Source organism: Aquarana catesbeiana, linkage group LG01 (genome assembly GCF_042186555.1).
Source record: "Aquarana catesbeiana isolate 2022-GZ linkage group LG01, ASM4218655v1, whole genome shotgun sequence".
NCBI lineage: Eukaryota > Metazoa > Chordata > Amphibia > Anura > Ranidae > Aquarana > Aquarana catesbeiana.
In genome coordinates, this window is record NC_133324.1 from 653,677,796 (window position 1) to 653,693,558 (window position 15,763).

General features: G+C 43.5%; 1 protein-coding gene across 1 annotated transcript in view; it reads right to left on the reverse strand.

Annotated features, from left to right (window-relative positions):
• Nucleotides 1-15,763, reverse strand: part of LAMTOR3 (late endosomal/lysosomal adaptor, MAPK and MTOR activator 3) — a 31,691-nt gene that overhangs the window by 7,098 nt on the left and 8,830 nt on the right. The window contains exons 3-5 of the mRNA XM_073601490.1: nucleotides 12,341-12,375; nucleotides 10,099-10,157; nucleotides 5,228-5,361 (exon numbers count right to left, since the gene is read on the reverse strand). Of these exons, the coding sequence (XP_073457591.1) occupies nucleotides 5,228-5,361; nucleotides 10,099-10,157; nucleotides 12,341-12,375 (228 nt within the window). The remainder of the gene's footprint in view (nucleotides 1-5,227; nucleotides 5,362-10,098; nucleotides 10,158-12,340; nucleotides 12,376-15,763) is intronic.

The following is a 15,763-nucleotide window of genomic DNA, read 5'->3' on the forward strand; positions in this document are numbered from 1 at the left end:
TCAATAAAATATTTTTTTACTTTAATGGGTCTGGTGGTCTGTTAAAGTCCCAATCCGAGGGGGATTCTTAGTTCAATTATTCATATATTTAACTCAGGTGCGGTCCATTTCTTCTGATCATCCTTGAGATGGTTCTACACCTTCATTTGAGTCCAGCTGTGTTTGACTTGATTAGGAAAGCCACACACCTGTCTATATAAGACCTTACAGCTCACAGTGCATGTCAGAGCAAATGAGAATCATGAGGTCAAAAGGAACTGCCTGAAGAGCTCAGAGACAGAATTGTGGCAAGGCACAGATCTGGCCAAGGTTACAAAAAAAAATTCTGCTGCACTTAAGGTTCCCAAGAGCACAGTGGCCTCCATAATCCTTAAATAGAAGATGTTTGGGACAACCAGAACCCTTCCTAGAGCTGGCCATCCAGCCAAACTGAGCTATCGGGGGAGAAGAGCCTTGGTGAGAGAGGTAAAGAAGAACCCAAAGATCACTGTGGCTGAGCTCCAGAGATGCAGTCGGGAGATGGGAGAAAGTTGTAGAAAGTCAACCATCACTGCAGCCCTCCACCAGTCGGGGATTTATGGCAGAGTGGCCCGACGGAAGCCTCTCCTCAGTGCAAGACGCATGAAGGCCCGCAAGGAGTTTGCTAAAAAAACACCTGAAGGACTCCAAGATGGTGAGAAATAAGATGCTCTGATCTGATGAGACCAAGATAGAAGTTTTTGGCCTTAATTCTAAGCGGTGTGTATGGAGAAAAACAGGCACTGCTCATCACCTGTTCAATACAGTCCCCAACAGTGAAGCATGGTGGTGGCAGCATCATGCTGTGGGGGTGCTTTTCAGCTGCAGGGACAGGACTACTGGTTGCAATCGAGGGAAAGATGAATGCGGCCAAGTACAGGGATATCCTGGAGGAAAACCTTCTCCAGAGTGCTCAGGACCTCAGACTGGGCCAAAGGTTTACCTTCCAACAAGACAATGACCCTAAGCACACAGCTAAAATAACGAAGGAGTGGCTTCACAACAACTCCGTGACTGTTCTTGAATAGCCCAGCCAGAGCCCTGACTTAAACCCAATTGAGCATCTCTGGAGAGACCTAAAAATGGCTGTCCACCAACGTTTACCATCCAACCTGACAGAACTGGAGAGGATCTGCAAGGAGGAATGGCAGAGGATCCCCAAATCCAGATGTGAAAAACTTGTTGCATCTTTCCCAAAAATACTCATGGCTGTATTAGATCAAAAGGGTGCTTCTACTAAATACTGAGCAAAGGGTCTGAATACTTAGGATCATGTAATATTTCAGTTTTTCTTTTTTAATAAATCTCAAAAATGTCAACAATTCTGTGTCAATATGGGGTGCTGTGTGTACATTAATGAGAAAAAAGAATGAACGTAAATTATTTTAGCAAATGGCTGCAATATAACAAAGAGTGAAAAATTTAAGGGGGTCTGAATACTTTCCGTCCCCACTGTATCCTCCAGTAACTCTACCAGGCTTTGAAGCACCAGGGACAGATCCCAGGTTGGACAACTTCTAACCACTACTGGCCTGGACCTAGAAATTATTAAAAGAATCTAGCTATAGTGGGATTTTCCAAGAGAGAAAATTGGAGAAAAACAGCTGCCGTCTGTACTTTTAAAGTACTAACTGAAAGACCTTTGTTGACAGCCTCTTGACAGCCTCTGGAATTCGAAAAATTCCAAAATTGATGGATCATCATGAGTCATTCTTTGATTTTCAGATAAATTCAGTTCAATTTCTTCCAGACCTTGGAATATATGGCTCTAGTGACCGGTTTTCTACACCAGGGTCTTGACTACCTTTTCAGAGAACCCCTGGGCGCTTAGTATCTTTTCTTCAGTTACCAGGTCGTCAAGTTTAAGGAAGCCACCTGTTCGTGCGACACTGGACCCTGCGACAATAAGTCTTGTCTCTTGGGAAGACTGAGTACCTGTAACAGGGAAAACCCATGGCCTCTTGGGCCAAAAAGGGGCTATTAGGATAAGATCTGTTTCTTCTAGAAGAAACTTCTGGAGGACTTCCGAAATTAGCATGATTGATGGGAAGGTGCAACAGAGGCCGAATGGCCATGTATTTGCCAGAGCATTGATCCCCAACGATTGATCTGCTGGGTTCAGGGAAAAGAACTTCTCTGTCTTGCAATTGCTCTGATTTGCGAACAGTTTCGCTTCGGGACATCCCCATCTGTCGGTGAGACCCGCAAAGATTTCTGGATGAAGAAACCAATTGTCTCGACATACCCGGTAGCGGCTGAGATAATTTGCCAGACAGTTGTGTCCCCTTCAGGTACACTACTATAATTGGGGCTAGATTTCTTTCCGCCCATGATAAAATCTCCTGGGCGATAGATTGAAGTATCTGACTCCCCATACCTCCCTGTTTGTTGAGGTATGCAACAGTAGAGATATTGTTAGCTAGAATCTGGAGCTTGTGACCCCTTATTTCTGTCTGAAATGCCTGCAAGGCTCTCTGAACTGCTAGAAGTTCTCTTTGATTCGATGAAGCTCTTGCTTCCCTTAAGGACCATTCTCCCTGCGCCATTGTGTTGCCCATTGTGGCTCCCCACCCCCAGGAACTCGCATTCGTTGTGATCTTCTGGGAAATAGGAATGGACCATGGTAGACCTCTTGTTAGGTGAAGGTATGTCCTCCATCACCACAAGCTTCTTTTTACCCTGGAGGGTAACAAGACCCTTGATTCCAGGGAACTTGCGTCTCTGTCCGAGTTCCTTAGTGGAAACAGCTGTAATGGGCATTGATGAAATCTTGCCCATGGCACTGTGGGAAAGCAAGCGGTCAGACCCACTGCTCGAGACTTCTCTCAGTGAGACCGACTGATTGGTCTGTAAGGCTGACATTGTTTGCGTCATTCTTGAGACCTTTTCCCGCGCGAGAAAAACTTTTTGGTCTACTGAGCAAAATTCGTATCCCAGATATGTCCCTTTCTGGGCCAGAATTAAAGAAGACTTCTCTTTATTAACCAGCCTAGAGATTGAAGGAAGTCCTGTACGGTCTGGAGATCAGCTAATAATTTTTGGTATGACTCTGCCACCACTAGGAGATCGTCCAGGGGATAATAGTTATTGCCTTTAACCTTAACAGGGCCAGCACCTTTGAAAAAGATGCATGGGGCTGAGGACAAACCGAAGGGGAGGGCTTGAAATTGAAAGTGCCGAATCTCTGTTCCCATCTTGTCTGCTAGTCTCAAGAATCTTTGGAAGGCTGGATGAATAGGGATGTGCAGATAGGCATCCCTCAAATCCAAAGTGTCCATGAAGCAGGTTTTTGATTGAGAACACAGTCTCCATACGAAAGTGCTTGGACCTGTCCAAACGATTTAGAGACCGAAGGTTCAGGATAAGTCGATATTTCCCCCAGAACCTTTTGATCTATCAAGTCTCCAATTTGGAGACCCAGGGCCGTCGCTTTTACCCGATCTTTGGGAGGGACGGTGACCAATAAGTGCTCTGGTGGCTGGCAAGAAAATTCCAGCCTGTACCCATTGGTCACTAGGTCCAGTATAAATGGACTTGAGGTGACTGCTCCCCACTGTGGGAGAAAAGCCCCCAACCTTCCTCCCACTGGGAGACACGAGTCACTGTGGCTTGGCGGGTAGTTGAGGAGGGTTAAACAAGATGCCCCCTTTACACCTGCCTTTGTACCCTGTCCAATGCTTTTTTGGGCCTATTGTCCCTTTTTCTTTGACCTTGCTGCCTACTTTGGCCACAACATTTTTTTCTAGCTGTCAGCTTTTTCTTGTTCTCTGGAAAGGCCTTTTTTCTATCGACCGTGCGTTCCAGCGCCTCTTGCAGACCTGGGCCAATAAGATGATCGCCTGTTAAGGGAAGACCACATAGGCATAACTGAGGCAGCGTCGCCTGACCAGGTTTTAAGCCATAGGCTTATTCTGACCGAATTCACTAAGGCCGAGGTCTTAGGTGTCATTCTTACCGACTCTGCGGAAGAATCAGCCGAAAACCGCACTACACGGAAGAGGAGAGGGAAAGATTGCAGAATCTGTTCTCTAGAGGTACCTGCCAACAAATGCGTTTGTATTTGTATCAACCATACTTCTAAATTTCTGGCTACACAAGTGGAGGCAAGAGCTGGTTTACAAATCCCAGGCCCGGTGAAGAAGGATATCTCCTCTTTTATTCATGGGATCCCAAAGCTTGCCCATATTGTCAAACACTAGGTTTGAGTTTTTTGAAACTTTTGAAAGAGGTGCCTCTAACTTAGGATTTTTGTTCCATGGCTGCGCTGCGTCCTCTTCAAATGGAAACCTTCTTTTAAGGTTACCGGAAAAGAAAGGTTTTCTCTCTGGATTTTCCCCACTCCAGCTTATTAGTATTAAGAAGGGAACTATGCACAGGAAAAACCTCTAGCCTTTTTCTTATGCAAACTTTCGTACATAAGGTCAGGATTAGACAATTGTACTTTCTCTTCTATGTCAAGTGTCGTATCGATAGCCTTTAATAAGTCATCTACATCTTCCAATGATAACTTATACCTCGAACCCTTTGCAGATTCTCTATCCCTGGGCCCTGTATCTGACCCCGATTCTTCTGGAGAAGAACGGGTAGATCTGGCTTCAGCCTCAAAGTATTCACTCTCCGCACTCTGCTGTGGAGTGCTAGGACCGGCTGAAGTCCTAACTGGAGATGGACCCTCTGAGGGGACTTGGATTTTAGCAATGAGTTTTAAATGAGCTGAACATGGACATAAGCTCAAACAGAAGTCAGCATTTTCTGACAGGAGACTACCGGGTCATCCTTCACTAGGCTGTCTATACAGGTGCGGCAAACTGCTTTGCTCAATGAGGAGCTCAATTTGTTTCCGCTAACCGCACATTTCCAGACGTCGCGGACGCCGGGCACACACATCGGCTCCTAAAGGTGACGCGGCGGCGTGGGCGCGCCCCCATACCCCTTAAAGCGCCCACTGTACAGATACAGCAATTCGCGCAAGGGAGCTGTTCTGCCGTCATCGGCAAGGAGTTAAACAAATGGCACGTGTAAAGGTTACCCTATGCCCAAAATGGTGCCAAATACTAGGTGAATAAGTTCACTTTCATTGGTTCCTATCAACAAAGGTGTGCTGTTGATTCATTCTGCATTTAAATTGCATTTTAGAAATCAAACTGCAAATACTTTTTCTTAATCAGTATACAACTTTACTTGAAGCTATGGATACAGCATCACATACCTGATATGTGTTATAGTAGCAGATGATACTCTTGTTTTTTGAGAGTCCCAGCTTACTTCCCTGGTCAGTAGCCAGCGCAAACGTAGACAGAAAACTAGGCCGCAAGGCATACTCAGGAGCGTTTTCATTGGCAACTATTTTGAATTGAACAGAAAAAATTTATTGTTAACATTTTCTTTTCAGTCTTTTAACCACTTCGAAACTAGAGCAACGTTTTCATTTTTTTGCACACATATAAATAAATCTGCATTTCTGTCTATAACATTTACTTAAAACCCCTGGAACATTATATATTTTCTGAAAGCAGAGGACCTGTAGAATAAAAAGATAGTTGTTGCACGTTTTATGCTGAACGATATTTGCGCAACCGCTAATTAAAATGCATATTTGCAGGAAAAAATATAATACAATGAATTTTAGTGCAAAACACACACAATATAATACCCATTTGCAGGTAAAATATAAAAGATGTGGTTGCGTTGAGTAAATAGATACCAAACATGCCAAGTCTTAAAAATTGTATGTGCTCTGATATAGCGAGAAACTACGGTGCCCAAAAATATGATAGACAACACTTTAAAAGTCTTTACAGCTCATCAGTTTAGTGTAAAATGTGAGCTGTAGTGCTAGAATTAGAACTTTCACAGTGTGCCACCTGCACTGGGTATATAGCTGCTGGATCACTTTCACTTTACAGCCGGGAAGCAGGCTGAGAAAAGCTAGCACAAGCTGGTGGCTGCTACGGCAACCATTAGCTTATGCCTAACCCAACACTCTCTGGACATATGTACTACAGTGGAACCTCCGATTGCGAGTAAGGCGGTTAACGAGCGCTGTATTTTTATAAATCCTAACTCGGTTTGCGAGTGTTGTCTCGCAAAGCGAGCACAATTCAGGCCAAAGTGGTGTGCAGTACCGCTTTTGGTGTAAGGTGGGGGGGGCACCGGATCCGAGCAGAGCCGAACGTCCCGTTCAGAAAAGGACGGAAAGGCAAAGTGCAGCACGGCTGACCTTGGCAAATCTTGGGTAGGAAGTCTTTCCGAGGTTTGCCAAGGTCAGCCGAAGTGTCCCTCGGGCCTTTTCGGCCGTTTCCGAGGCTCTCCGGAGCCGCCCCCGCCTCTGGCCACATGCGGTATTGCATCCCATTGAAGTCAATGCGGAACAAATTATTTTCGTTTCCATTCACTTCAATGGGAAAACTCGCTTTGATATGCGAGTACTTTAGATGTACAGTGGAACCTCGGATTATGCTCGTAATCCAAAGAGCTGAAATGGTCAAAGCGGTTTCCAATTCATTACTTTTTGCAGTATACTAGAGACTAGGCACGTTATACTCAAAATAAATGTTACTTACATTAGATAAGCCATGGTTTAGGCTGGTTGAATAAAGAAAATAATGACTACCTGACGACAAGTCTACAGTGGTAATTTCCTAATGGAAATTAAGCTATACAATGATGAGCTAGTGTTTGTTAAAGTAAAACTAAACCCTCCTATTATTTACAGCCAAGGGAGCTGCCATCTTAAGCTGGCCATTCATGGATCAAAATTCATTCACTTCAGCAGGGACCATCTGAATTTAAATCCATGTATGGGCACCCTGGTTGTATGCAAGTTGTTCTATCGACTGACTTGAGTACAACCAGCCTGTCAGGTTTTTATCCTGGCTATAACCGGCAACACTAATCATTGTGTTTTCTGCCAGCAGGGAAGGTTTCCCACCGGTAGAACACAACAGCACTGCGGGAGGGATTCCACTGTCAACACCGACTGTGCTGATGGGGGAATCAAGCAATTTCCCAAATTAGTTGCATTCAGCACAGGTGGGAGGAAAGAAAATTAGATAATGTTTGGCCTGCCTTACACTTGGTTTGATCTGCAGTTGTCATGGTGACCAGTTATGACACCAGCGTTCATCATGATATCTCCAATTCCCCAGTGGTATATTAAATATACTAGGGCTGAAACGATTAATCGATATTATCGATAATAATCAATAATGAAAATCGTTTTCAACGATTTTCATTATCGATTAGTTGGTCCGCACCTTCCTCCCTGTCCGTCCGTTAAATAAATCCTCCTGTGTACAAGGCACCGCAGTATGTGACCAGGCACGTCCGCACCTCTCCTCCTCGCTGACGTCAGTTCCCCACTGGTCTTCTCAGCCCCGCCTGCTGCCGCCTCAAGGAAACAAAGAGGCGAGAAGTAGCTGTGAGGAGAGCCGAGCTGCACACTGACTGTGAAAGGTAGCGGCTAATGGCTAATAGTATAGTAAAAACTCAGTACATACACAGTACATGAATTTTTATGACAAGTGCCCCATCCTAACTCCTAAGTATTCCGGGGGGGTGCCCCATCATTGGTGTTCCAGGGGGTGGGTGGAATTGTAGTGCCCCATCATTGGTTTTCCTGGAAGGGGGGGAATAGTGCCCCATTGGTGTTCCTGGGAGGGGAATAGTGCCCCATCATTGGTGTTCCTGGGTGGAATAGTACCCCATCACTGGTGTTCCCGGGAGGAATAGTACTCCATCATTGGCGTTTTATTCTGCAGTTCGAGTGTAACACTCAGTTTTTTCATTATTACTTTTAAATAAATGGAAAAATGGCATATTATGTTTTTTTTTTTATGATTTTATCCGATTAATCGAAAAAATAATTGGCTGATTAATCGATTATGAAAATAATAGTTAGTTGCAGCCCTAAAATATACATGGGAACAGTAATCCTGCATTACTACTGTTGCCATGTACAGCCAATATACCACTGGGGAATTGGAGATGTAATGAGTAACTGATCAAACCAAATGGGTCTTAGCATTGTATGTTCGACTCCATAATAGAGTCCATTGATTCTGGTAAGAGTCCATTCAGTTGCTGGTGATGGCCCACGTGGTGAATATGGAAGTGTTCTGACACCTTCTATTACGCAGCGTTGTATGCATCTTTTGATTGGGACTGTTGTACTTATTACGTATACAGGGTGGATAAAAATCCATGATTTAAAAAAAAAAAAAAAGGATTTATTATATTTATATATATTATATTATATATATTTTTTTTTTTATTTAAATCAGATTTTTTTTTTTATTTTTATCAAATGTATTTGAATAAAATGCTTTTGGGGTAAGAATCCATCTAAAGATCACTTTCTTTTTAAGATATATTAATAATTTAGTTTATTCAGCATGAAATTGAGCTTAGTTATGTAGCATGAGGCTGTGTATTCTGCAATATTTACATTTTTGGTAAACTCATTCAATGAATCCAAGCGCTACAAGCTGAGATAACATGCACTGCACTGATGCATTCACACAATTTCACAGGTGCCATAAGATAAACCAAAGTTCAGGAATATTCCTTTATCCCATTTTTTTGCAAATCTATAAACCAAATCTACAAACTCTACAAACTGTATGATTGAATTGGTTCTGATATTGCGGTTTTACTAACCTGACAGTTTATTATTCTAAATAGGAAACCTTCATTTTGTTTGCAAATTTTAAAGATTCTAACTACCAGCAAGAATAAGTCCTTACATTTAAAGAGCACCTGTCATTTCAGATCCATTATGGCAGCGCCTGTTAGCGGGCATCCACTCACCTTGTTGTGTCACTGCCGCCTCACCAGCCATCCCATTAAAGTGGTTGTAAACCCTTTACAACTACTTTCACCTACAGGTAAGCCTAGATTAAAGCTTACCTGTAGGTGCTGGTAATATCTCCTAAACCTACAAGGTTTAGGAGATATTTACAATTCCCTGTACGATGAGTCATTTAGCGCATGCGCACTTTAAAAAGGGTACACTGTGCCGTTTCTAGCTGGGGTCATGCCGTGACTGGTGGCTCATGCGCGGGAGTGACGTTGCGTGACTCCGGCCAGTCACAAAGCCGGAGTTTGCGGCCCCTGGAAGGAAGAGGGGCAAAAATGGAAGCTCCTTGCTCGTGGGGACAACGGCGACATCGTGGGCTTCTGTGTCAGGTAAGTGACACAAAATGGGCATTATGCTTTACCTTTGCAGGGAAAGAAAGAGGAAGTAAAACCCACCAGGGTTTACTTCCTCTTTAAAGTGAATGGAACTGTCGGTGAGTCAACAGCGGGTCAGAGGAGGAGCCGCTGGGGGACAGAGATGACAGTTGCTCTTTAAAAATTATGATTTAAATCAAACTTTTTTACTAGTGCTTTAAATCAAGATTTAAATAGACTTGATTTAAATCAAATCCACCACCCAAATCCACCCACAAGCAGTGTATTGCCAGCTTTAAGCCGAGTACACACAGGCCGAATGTTGGGAGACAACAGCTGGTTCAAAGAAAAAAACGGCCGACGTTCAGCCTGTCGGACGTGCATGCTGGAAAATAACAGATAGCGCTGATCAGAGAGTTCTTGCGGGGGGGGGGGGGGGGCACCGGGGGGGGGCACCGGGGGGGCAACCCCCCCCCCCCCCCCCCCCCCCCCCCCGTCATAACACAACAGCTTAGCGGGGGGAGATCGCTGAACTAACCTTGCATGGTTGGTACAGCAGCTCCCGATCAGAGCCAACAGATTTTGCGGGTTGAACGAAAATAAACTAATAGTGTATACCCGGCTTATGGCTGCACTCACACCTCTGAATTTTAGTTTGGGGAGTTAAAAAAGCCTATTTGTTGCATCTCTATTGTGGTTTCCAACAACACATCATTTTTTTCATTTATTTTTTGGATGAAAGCTACTGCATGCAATAGGCATTGAAATTACACCATACCACAACTGCACAATGTAAATGCAGCTTTAATCCATACTGGTTGGAAGCTATTGTTAAATAACAATTTGAGATTTTTATAGTATTCATACACTGAAGATGTTCTTTCCTGTGGTATACACTTCCCTTCTCACCTTTAAGAACAGGAACACCATCTCTGTCAGAAACCACAATGGCATGAAGTCCTTCCACACTGTAAAACCACAATAATTTGAATGTTTGCGGGATAATGCATTCATTAAATGTCACAATAAACAAGACAGAAAACAATTGCTAAATACATACTCCGCCATGAAATGCATCTTACGTACAGTCTGTCCTCTGTAGGTTTAAAGACAGTTTTGTATAGTTCTATTCATGTACATCTATTTTTAGTTTTTATTTTAAATGTCACATGGTCCATTTTGTCAGGGAAGTGACAGTTATTTTTTATTTGTACAGGGGTTATAACCTTCCCTTACTCTATTCATAATGAAAAAAAAAAAAAAAAAAAAAAAGTTTTGCCTATAGTTTTACTTTAAATACTCCTCCAGCAGTTAAGCCCCATTGGCACCTATGACTGCAGTAGACTCCTAAACCTTTGTGCCGTGGGCAAATGCTGGGTGGTTCTGACAGGCACAGCTACCACGCTAAAGCTGGCCATTAATGGCTTGAATCTTGGCCGGTCAGCAGGGTCCGAGATTTGATCCATTTATGCGTAGGCTGGCTGTACTGAAATTGATCCATCGATCGACTTTAGTACAACCAGCCTATTAGATTTTTTGCATGCGATTACTGTTGGCGGCTATAGTGAATATTGTGTTCTGCCGGCAGGGAAGGTTCCCCATCAGCAGAACACAACAGGACAATCAGTGTTGATGGGGGAATCAAGGGATTTTCTTTTCCTGCAACCTGTAAGAAAGAATGCTTACCTGTACCCCATCTGGATCCAGCCATGTGTAAGAGTGCCTTGGCCATCCTGGGACTCTCCCTCCTGATTGGCTGAGACATCAGCGGCGCCATTGCCTCCCGCTGTTAGCCAATGAGGAGAGAGGGGTGGGTCCGAGCCGCGGCTCCATGTCTGAATGGACACACAGAGCTGTGACTCAGCTTGGGTGCCCCCACAGCAAGCCACTTGCTCTGGGGGCAGTCAACAGGAGGGAGGGGCTAGGATCTCCAGCAAGGGACCCGAGAAGAGGAGGATCTGGGCTGCTCTGTGCAAAACCATTACACAGAGCAGGTAAGCATAACATGTTTGTTATTTTTAAAGAAAAAAAAAACTAGACTTTAGTATCACTTTAAAGTGGGGTTCCACCCAGAGGGTCCATTAAAAAAAAAAAAATTAAAAGTCAGCAGCTACAAATACTGCAGCTGCTGACTTTTAATTGGACACTTACCTGTCCCTGGGTCCAGCGATGCGGGGGATCGAAGCCCCGCTCAACCCCCCCCTCCGCTCGTCGGCGCCGGCATTTCAATTGTGGGCGCCGGGCTGTGGCTTCACAGCCTGGTACCCACTGCGCATGCGCGAGCGGCGCCGCGCGCCGTGATTGGCCGCTCAATCACCTGGGACCTGTAATGGGTCCCAGATGATTGACAGGAGGGAGGGAACAGAGCGGAGCCCTTCCTGTGCCGAGGGGGAAGTGAAGTCACCAGCCCAGGCAAAGGAAGAGGCAGACTACGAGGGACCACCTAGCAACAGGCATTTAGAGGTAAGTAAAAAAAAAAAAAAAAAATATCCAAATGTTTTTTTTTTTAGAATTTTTCAGGTATGTTTGTTTTTTTGGGTGGAACCCCACTTTAAGGTTGAATTTGATGGCCCTGTGTCTTTTTTTGCTGAAACCATGCAATTAAGCCCAATGGCTGAGCATTCCTAATGCCCTATTACACTATACCATGATGGGCAGCCTCACTAATCAATAGGAATGTGCACGAGGCAGAAAAGGTTGGGCAAACCTCAGCACTATTAGAAAGTGTCGAACTTTTGCCGGTCAGAATGGTCTAAGATTCAGCTGTGACAGAAAGATCTGGGAAGAAGCTGCAAGTGTGTGCAGGAACCTTTCTGTAGTGCAAGCACACATGACCCACATAAGTGTGGCAACTCTGCTCTGAATGCAGGAGCAGTGCAGAATCATTTCCACATCACAGGAAGCTGCATGAGATGGACTTCAATAGCAGGATCAACAAGTGTATGACTTTTCATGGGGACTAAAACTAAGTGTGGATGTACTTATAATTACATGCTAAGGCACACAGATATTTTTTTTTAATGGGAGGACATAGTTCTACTTTAATATTGCAAGCCTATAGCTGGGCATAGAAGGAGAAGCACCGGGGGACTGAACTATGCCACAAACAAAGCAAGTACGGCTGTCAGCGTATAAACAAAAACTGCCTTACCTCGGAAGCTTTTTATAGAGGAATCGCCTTAAATCCTGTTTAAGAAAACAAAAAACACAAAAAGGTGTTATAGAACTGCCATACTCATGTTATCAAGTGCAAAGTTTCTCCACAGTACATATACTGTGCCGCACTACTAATACTCATCAATTAATAAAACCTGTGCTATAAAACAATATAATGCATAACATAAAAAAGTGACTTGCACTAAAAGTTAAATATGCTATAAAGTGCTCGTGCTCCGTTAATCGCACACAGTCCATAATGATATAAAGATAATAAACAAAGTCCATAAAAATGAATAAAGCGATAAGGTGTCTTCATGCAATGTGCACTCCTCCCCCATCGGTTGTACCCTCACCTTAAGGGCTTAGAAAGTAAGCCTATAGTTGCAATCAGCAGTTAGCCGGGACCATCCTTATGTCTCCTATTAGTATACTGGCTGCTGTATGCTGAAGCTCCACACTGGACACCTCCTGCTCCTAATAGCCCAGCTTTAAAAGGATACCAGTAACTCATGGTCACTTCCACCAAGCCTCCTCACATATGCCACATAGGGAAAATGATAGAGGCACACAATAGTGTGATACCGTCTGACAAATGTTTAATCTGTAAAAAAACACTCAATATACATTCAACTCACATTTGCATAATAAAACAACGCTTGTAAAGTGCTGTAGTGCTCAGAAGTCCCAGAGGAAGTCACGAGATCTGTGACGAAACCGGTAGGAGGAGCCCGATTGTCTGGCGTGTGGGAAGCAGGAAGTGGTCTGGAGAGGAGGCATAGGATATACTGAACGCTGTGAAACCGGCGCTGCAGATCCGGGATTCAGGTGACCCTATCCCCCCTCACTACCACAGCACTACAGCACTTTACAAGCGTTGTTTTATTATGCAAATGTGAGTTGAATGTATATTGAGTGTTTTCTAAAGATTAAACATTTGTCAGACGGTATCACACTATTGTATGCCTCTATCGTTTTCCCTATGTGGCATATGTGAGGAGGCTTGGTGGAAGTGACCAGGAGTTACTGGTATCCTTTTAAGGCTGGGCTATTATCAGGAGCAGGAGGTGACCAGTGTGGAGCATCAGCATACAGCAGCCAGTATACTAATGGGAGACATAAGGATGATCCCGGCTAACTGTTGATAGCAACTATAGGCTTACTTTCTAAGCCCTTAAGGTGAGGAGTGCACATTGCATGAAGACACCTTATCACTGTAATCATTTTTATGGACTATGTTTATCATCTTTATATCATTATGGACTGTGTGCGATTCACGGAGCACGAGCACTTTATAGCATATTTAACTTTTAGTGCACATCCCTTTTTTGTGTTACGCATTATATTTATATTGTTTTATAGCACAGGTTTTATTAATTGATGAGTATTAGTAGTGCGGCACAGTATATACTATAGTTTTTTTCACATTGTGGGGAAGTGTGGGAAGTGCAGGCAGCTGTTCTCAGTTTTTAGTCTAGCTTATAGTTTTGGCAGCTCACAAGGTTTCACCCATTTGTTTTTTCAAAGTTTCTCCACAGCTGACAATGGAATATTCACATGTATCATTATGATTGTTGTCACCACACACAACCATAGACTGCTGCAGGCAAACTTTATGCATATCTCACAGTAGATAATTCAAACACACACACACACACAAATGTGAGCACACGGGTTAGAGACATACCCTGAAATACTTTGCAGCTTACAAATCCTTAAAGAGGGAGTCCACCTTAAACAAAAAATATTAAAAGCCGTCAGCTACAAATACTGCAGCTGCTGAATTTTAATAAATGGACACTTACCTGTCCAGGAATCCAGCGATGTCGGCAGCCAAAGCCGATCGATCGCTCGTCTCTCGGCTGCCCCCACCGCCATCCTCAGTCAGGGAATCAGGAAGAAGCGTTGCGGCTTCACTGCCCGGTTCCCTACTGCGCATGCGTGAGTCGCGCTGCGCATCTACACTGGTCCCCATTGTGTTGTGGGAACTGTGTGTTTCCCACAACACGGGGGGGGGGGCGGCGGGCATTTGCGGCTAGCTGCTCCCCCCTGAAAGGTGCCAATTGAGGCACCGGAGGGGGGGGGGGAATCCGATGAGCGGAAGTTCCAGTTTAGGGTGGAACTCCGCTTTAAATGCGATAGCTGCATTTGTTTTTTTTTTTTCCTTTTATTTTCACCTGGTGATCTGGCCAGTAACACACTTGCTGTCTTAAAGTAGACCTATAGGTACAACTTTTTTTACTTTTTCATTTAACCAAAGGACCAAGCCTATTTTTTTCCCTTATGAGTTTACAATTAAAATTTTTTTTTTTTGCTAGAAAATTATATTTATATATTTTTTTTTCCCCAGACACCCTAAAGAATAAAATGGTGGTCGTTGCAATACTTTGTCACACCATATTTGCGCCGCAGTCTTACAAGAGCAATTTTTTTTGGAAAAAATTTTTTTTTAACTAAAAAAAAATAAGAAAACACTAAAAGGTAGCACAATTTTTTTTTTTATATTGTGAAAGAAAATATTATGCAGAGTAAATTGATTCCCAATATGTCATGCTTCAAAATTGCGCCCGCTCGTGGAAGGACAAACTCTAACACTTAAAAATCTCCATAGGCGACATTTAAAAATTTCTACAGGTTACCAGTTTTGAGTTAAAGAGGAGGTCTTTTGCTATAATTATTGCTCTCGCTCTAACGATCACGGCGATACTGCACGTGTGGTTTGAACACCGTTTACATATGCCGGCACGACTTGCGTATTCGTTCGCTTCTGCACACCAGCACGGAGGGACAGGGCGCTTTAAAAAAAATGTCCTCTTATTTATTTTACATTTTATTTTTACACTGTGCCTTTAAAAAAACAAAAAAAAAAAAATTTGGATCACTTTTATTCCTATTACAAGGAATGTAAACATACCTTGTAAAAGAAAAAAAGCATGACAGATCTGGGGTTAAAAAGACTTTAGAGCTCACATTTACACTTAAATGCAATATATAAATAATTATAAATATATAGTATATAATATATAAATAATGTTGTTTTTTTTTTCAATAATAAAAAGAATAATTGTCCCTTTAAGGCCGTTGGACAGAAGTGACGTTTGATGGCGCTTCTGTCATCCAATGGCATAGAGTCGAGTGGGGGGCCATCATTCCCTCGCTTGACTTCCTGCCTATCAGGGGAAAGGATTGGATTGTCTCTGCCACTACCGAAGTAAGCGGCGGAGGCAACCGGGATGGCACCTCTCCCGCCACTGATAAAATTGATGAATCCACCGAGGAGACCACTTTCATCTTAAGACAGACCACTCGCCGTTGAAAAAATACTGGGGTTATGGCAGCTATCTGCTGCCATAAAAACGGTATTTAACGTCAAAGTAGCGACGTAAATCCACCGTGGGAAGTCTGGAAGTGGTTAAAG